Below are 6,503 nucleotides of genomic sequence, written 5' to 3' on the forward strand. Positions count from 1 at the left end.
GTCCGATCCAATTTTTTTCGGTTCTGATTGGATCGGTTTTCGGTTTTTTGAAAATCCTAAAATTTATTTCATGATTATTGTGCAAATAACATCTTTTGTATATATTGTCTTTGTAAATTATTATTTTTTTAAATACAAAAACATTAGTAAACTATAATATAGTTTTTTTTTGGACAATGAGATATGAAGCTCTACAAAAGATAAAATTTTGTTGATGAGATGTGATTAGATTTTTTCTTAGGTTTAGTTAAGGGTTAATAGGTCTTGGGTTTAGAAATTTTTAGGTTATGATTAGGGAAAGACTCAAGTAGGTAGAGGGGAATTAATATATTGGATCGGTTTGGATTGGATCGGTTTTCATCAACCCATCCAAAAACCGATCCAATCCAATTAAAATTTGCGGGTTTTTTTCGGTTTTCGGTTTTTCGGTTTTCGGTTTTTTGGTTCGGTTACCGCGGTTTGAATCGGTTTGGATCGGTTGGTGAACACCCCTACCATTATTCACCGAAGGGGATTCCTACAAAATGTCTTTATGGCGCATTTCGTACAAAGTAAAATTTTTGGATTTCTTGATAATTTTATTTTTTTCATGTTTGATATAAGAATTGTTAAAATTTTCTCAGAATTTTTTTTTTTTAAGCTTTTTAAACCAAAATGCTATCAAAAATATACCAGGAAAATGATATTTTTGGATTCTCATGACTTGAAAAAATTTCACACAGCTTTTTAATAATATTTTGATTAATATTTTGACCTATCAAATAATTTTTTTGATAACATTCTCGATAAGTTTATTTTCCTAATATATTCCTAAGAATTATTATTCTCAGGCATAAAAAAAAAATTGTCTGACAAACGCCCTACCAACATTCCCGATAAATGTCCATCAACCTACAATAAACGATAGTTAAAAATGGGGGGGAAAAAAAAGAGAAGTGGATTGCTGCAAAACTACAATGCATGTTGTTTTAACTTACAAAATCTGGTTTTCTTGACATTAGATCAATGTCATTCTTTCTTCTTCCTTGGACTGGTAACTTAATAATGATATATGAAGTAATCGGAACACCTGGATAGGGGCAGGTAAGAGATTATCTTTCAAGGAATGTCGTTATTTGTATATACATAAAAAAAAAAAGGAATGTCGTTATTTGTTTATCATATCTCGCAAACAGCAATCATAATTATTTCGCAGACATAATCCTGTTCCACTCTTTGGTTCCAAGTTCCAACAAGATTGAACTTGGTAGAGATGTGTATATTTATATACTTACTCTCCTAACTATAAAACTGAAATAGGGATGCAAAAGAACAAAAAGCAAAGCACTAAGCTTGGAGAAGACAGCTAACTTGAGCAATGCAGCCAATACAGATCATAAATCAATTCTTTTATCAAGCTAAAGGACCAAAAGAGAAGCCACTAGAATTGATTTAGTGGTAAGGGATTTAGGTAGTTTGTATTATGTTGTGTGTTCAATTCCCACCAATGTATCAAAAAAGGAAGGACCAAAAGAGGAAATCATAGAGTTTTACAAGCAAACCAAAAAATACTATCCACATTAGTGCGTGGTTATCCACATTAATAACATAGAAGCAGAGTTAAATAGAAGCCTACGCTTGAGTGTTCAAATCAAACATGCTAACATCTCTATCAGAAATTTAAAAAATTCAACCATTCCACAACATAAATAATCAAAGATTTCTCTCGACCCCATTTTATCAAAACAAAACCCTCCAATCACGGTATCTCATGTTTCTTGAGCTCCTGCTCAAGGCAATGCTCACTGGTTTCCCATTACTCATACACCTAGTTGTTTCTTGCGGCACCAGGTAACAGGCTTGCTAAAGATGGAACTCCTTGATTTCTCATTTCTTCTTGTGCACGCTTCATTTCTTCTGGATCTGTTGCCACCACAGTATAATGAAGCCATCAGCACAAATTATGTGAAGAGTAGTGTAATATTCTGCTTTATAGGTCTATACAATATAAAACAACTACCATTCAACAGATTGTTTAAGAGATGATGGATGCCATTTCATTACACCAAAACGTGGAGGTCATCATCAAACTAAGGCCTCAAAATTGGACTCGGTAGGCTAAGCATAATATTCAGGCAATGACAAAAAACACAGCTTCACAGATATATGAATACAAGAGAACAAAACCCCCACCCCACCCCTCCACTACAAAAAAAAAAGTAAATCATCAAAAGTATCAATATAACAAGAAAAGAAAATCACAACATCAAAAGTAAATTGGAACAAGATTTTCATCATTTTTCCAATTTTATCCTAGTTTTAATCAACTGGGAATTAATAAGCATGTAAACAAGTTTTTGTTGATAAACTCCTGAGTTTGAAAACCATGCAAGAAACATTGAGTTGAAGCCCAAAAAGAGACAAGGTGCATAATTCATGGCTGATATTTTAAACATGTAAAATGTTCCCATAAAATAGAACAGCTCATGGAGGATTGCAAAGTATTTTCAAATATGACTCATTAAAAAGAGAACATTAGGGGAGAAAATTTTTCTTCAAGAAAAGAGAGAGCGAGAAACACAAGAGGCACTACAGATATTTTAACTTGATTTTGATATTTTGATGTATGCTCAGAAACAGTAATTGCTACTAAGGGATATGACTAGTCTCATAAAATTCTCCTCCAAAGGAAATGAAAGAAGTTTACAGATAAATGTTAGATGTCATACCCATGTTCTCCATTAGTTTGGGCATGAGAAAGACAACAATCAGCATAAATCCCATCATCAGACCCATTGGACTTTTCACAATGGACATAATAGAGAACGGCTCCCTAATCTGTAACAAAACAATATAACACCAGGCATACATTCAGATGACAATTTGAAGGATTGGTGAGGGGAATAGGGGAACACAAACAGGAAATTTGCCATCTAAACCAACCTCGTAATACTGTTCCTCCTTTAATGGCTCTAAGACAAACTCACTAAGCCCCCTCCTATTTTCTGTCAGTGCTGCCTGAATTTTGCCAGGGTTTCTGGCACTAACATCAACTCGTACCTTTTTTTTAATGAGCGCAATAATTTAGTATATGAGCATACATAGAAAAAAGAAAAATTATTAGGGGAAAAAATTTAAGACGTAATTTCCAGATTGAGTATCCACCGGAGAAAAGAAATAGCCCATTGCATCCACTTCAATTAGATGAGTCCCAGAAGGCACATTGTGGCTTAAAACACACACGTTAAGGAACTAGATGGTTTACCAGCATTAACTATAACTTCTCAAAAGCAAGAAAAAGAAGATGAGGAGATATAGAATTAAAAAGGACTTAATATCCCAAAAAGTGTCATCATGATAACTAAACAGAGGTAGAAATGAAGTTGTAAATCAAAGGATACAATGAGAAATATCCATCAGGCCTCAAAAAAGTAACTCTTTGACCACCATTGAGTATGACTTTGACATTTGAAACTTTTCCAGGAAGAATATATTCTTTCATTCCAAAACCTGCCAAATAGATTCACTGATACCATTATACAACCAATCTTTACAGCAAACCCTTGTGCAGTCAGAATAGATGTGCAACAAGCAGTCTGCATTAAGGATCATAAACCATTAAATTTAAACATTTCAACCATTAAATTTTGATAATAAACCAGGCTTTGGTACCACTTTGTTGGGGGCTAAACAAATAGATCAAGTGCAAATTGAAGTAAACTCAAAATAATATCAAGAACACTAGAAACAATAATTGGCACACAAGACTTTTAACGTGAAAAATCCAATGTGGGAAAATGATCACGGGACCTTTATCGAAGTCCACCCAAATCTCCACTATCACCGAATAAAAATAATGGATACATAAACACAATATTCTCTCTCTATGTAACAATAGAGGAATCAAATAACATCATCTAACAAATGGAAATCAAAAGATAAAAGTGATGAAGGAAGTCACCAATAATGCCCCAAAAGGAAAAAAACAGATCTGTCACTCTGATACCACTGTTGGGCAGTGGTCAGAGGGAGCCCAAATTAGGGGAGACTATAATCCACGGATCAAATGGGACTAAGTGACAAAACCACAACAAGGGATCCGACATCACATCTCAACCCAAAACCTTAAGACATTGAGTTTATGGATCCTTTCACTTATATGTACCATGCTTAGCCCCTTCCTTCCCAATGTGGGACATTTTATCACTAACTTGAATTCCCAACACTAGTAACTAAACCATCAACTCCCCTAAAACCTTGCTGAATTTATCTCAGCTAACACCATCAGATATACTTTCTCAATGACAAGAGACACTAACACGTTTTGAACACCGTCTTCCTATTACAACTGTTCAAACACAATCCACTGAAGTAACTGATGAAACTTAAGAGCAACTAACAAATTTAAAATCCATCTATGTTCTTAATTCATATTAGAAATTTATAAGGTCTTGCCAGATTAAATCTCAACAACTAAAAATGACAAGATTTGTTGTCACGTAAAATGGGGTGCGTTTGTCTCTGCATTGACAAGAAACTAATAAAAAAGAAAAGAATGCTTTGCAAGAAAAAGAAAAAGTTGGGATTGATAGAAGAAAGTTCATTTTGTTGACAGAATGAGCATAGAAAACAAAAAAATATACAACATATGCATTAAATGGTGCATTAAATCAAAATTGACAAAATATGTTAACGTTCCAAACTTTTTTTTCTTTTTTTCTTTTTTGGGTCTAAGTAAATATTCAAAATTAAAAATCAAAATATAACCCAGCAAAAACTTTAAACTAAGTAACTTTTGAGCACACTGAATTATGGAAAATTCCAAAACCCATATGAACAGCTTGAACTAAATGACTACCCAAGTACTATTACGTGTCCCATCAACAATTCCAAATCAATCTTGAAGGCACATTAAACATCAACCTATACTTGAGATTTAAACTAATAAAAATTCAGTAAATCAGATAAATGATTATATGATAAAAATTAAAAACATACTGGGGATCTTCACTCGACCATAAATGGTGTAACCTTCGGCAGAGCTGGAGAAATTACATAGGTTAAATCAAAATCAACACAACCGAGGCAATCAAAATCGTAATTATAGAAAGCAAAGTGAAAATTAGGGTTTAGGGAAAAGAGAATTGATACCCAGATTGAGCGATTGAGAAGGGTAAAAGTGAGAAGCATATTTGTATGGAAAGAAAAAGAAAGAGTGGATTGATGGAGGCCATAACGGAGATTCAGAGTTGATCCAAACCCTTTGTTTTCTCGGGTAAACCAAAACACTGTCTTGTTTATTTCAACTCTTGTTATTTTTATGCACTTGTGCTTTTGCACGCACCAAAACACTGCCTTCCGATCACATCTACTTCTTTTGAATTCTTGGTGGAGAAAATAAAAATAAAAATAAGATTAAAATATCTTTTAAAAAATAATTAAATCACAGGAATGGATTAGTACTGAGGAATTTGATTAATTTGCATATTATAAATTGAAAAGTTCAAGAGAAAAGTTCACCGATGCTCTTGTGGTTTACTTCATAATTATTTATGCTCCTGTGATTTTTTTCTTATCACATATGCCCATGTGGTTTGTAAAAGGTTATGTTTTTTATCACATATATCCCTGTGGTTTCTTATTTTTTACAAAGCACAGAGATATAAGTGATATGAAAAAAACCACAGGGACATTGGTGAACTTTTTCCTAAATTCAAACCTCAACATCATTGTTGTATAAAAAAAATTAAATCACTTTTTAAATAAGTATATAATTCCTGTAGTTTACTGAAAGCAGCAAGTATTTCATTTATAGGAGGAGGGATATATTTAAATTTAAATAATTTCATTCTTATTCAGAGATGCTATATACTTATACTTACAACTTCTTTTTTTATTGTACTAAAATCAAATTAATAGTTACAAAATAACATTAAGTGAAAGTCGTTAATTTGATTTGATTTTAATCCAACAAATATAAAACTATATTAATTTAAAAGCTTTGTATTATTTAGGAAATTTTTTTTTAATGAAAACAATGATAGAAAACTTATGATAGTTAGGAAATAATATTACCCGGATATACCAGCTGAGAATGACCATCTAGCAATTGTTTCACGAATTTTTTGGGTTCAAAATACTTTGCAACACTATATATTGAGATGACTTGGGGAGGGGGACATTAGGTACATAGGGGAAATGGTCAGGCCGGAGTGCATAACGGTACAAAATCTAGAACCGAACAACTTGGTTTCAACATACCAAGTTGTCATTAGGTCAAACAATGATCAAAACTTGAGTCAATTGACATGGTCTAATGCATTTGGACTTGAGGATGGTGTTTGCGCATGTAAAATTAGTCAGTTGTCCTTCAAATCAGCTCTAAGTGACAAAATAACTATTTATGCTAAAATGTAAACATACAATTTGGTTAAACATAAACATACAGACATTTCATTAATAAAACTAAGTTGCATAAACTTCCAAGTTCCAAGTACAAAATAAACCCCGCATACATCAAGCTC

General features: G+C 32.8%; 1 protein-coding gene across 1 annotated transcript; it reads right to left on the reverse strand.

Annotated features, from left to right (window-relative positions):
* Positions 1–1,440: 1,440 nt before the first annotated feature.
* Positions 1,441–5,343, reverse strand: LOC133287432 (ER membrane protein complex subunit 7 homolog). Its single transcript, XM_061485050.1, has 7 exons — positions 5,131–5,343; positions 4,978–5,021; positions 3,381–3,489; positions 3,145–3,208; positions 2,923–3,039; positions 2,709–2,817; positions 1,441–1,902 (listed from the first exon to the last, which is right to left on the reverse strand). The coding sequence occupies exons 1-7, from the start codon at positions 5,211–5,213 to the stop codon at positions 1,808–1,810; spliced, it is 621 nt and encodes a 206-aa protein (XP_061341034.1). The 5' UTR covers positions 5,214–5,343; the 3' UTR covers positions 1,441–1,807.
* Between the last annotated feature and the right edge of the window lie 1,160 nt (positions 5,344–6,503).

The sequence above is a fragment of the Gastrolobium bilobum genome, unplaced genomic scaffold (genome assembly GCF_033153095.1).
Source record: "Gastrolobium bilobum isolate Gb01-03AN ecotype WA unplaced genomic scaffold, APGP_CSIRO_Gbil_v1 utg647, whole genome shotgun sequence".
NCBI classification, from domain to species: domain Eukaryota; kingdom Viridiplantae; phylum Streptophyta; class Magnoliopsida; order Fabales; family Fabaceae; genus Gastrolobium; species Gastrolobium bilobum.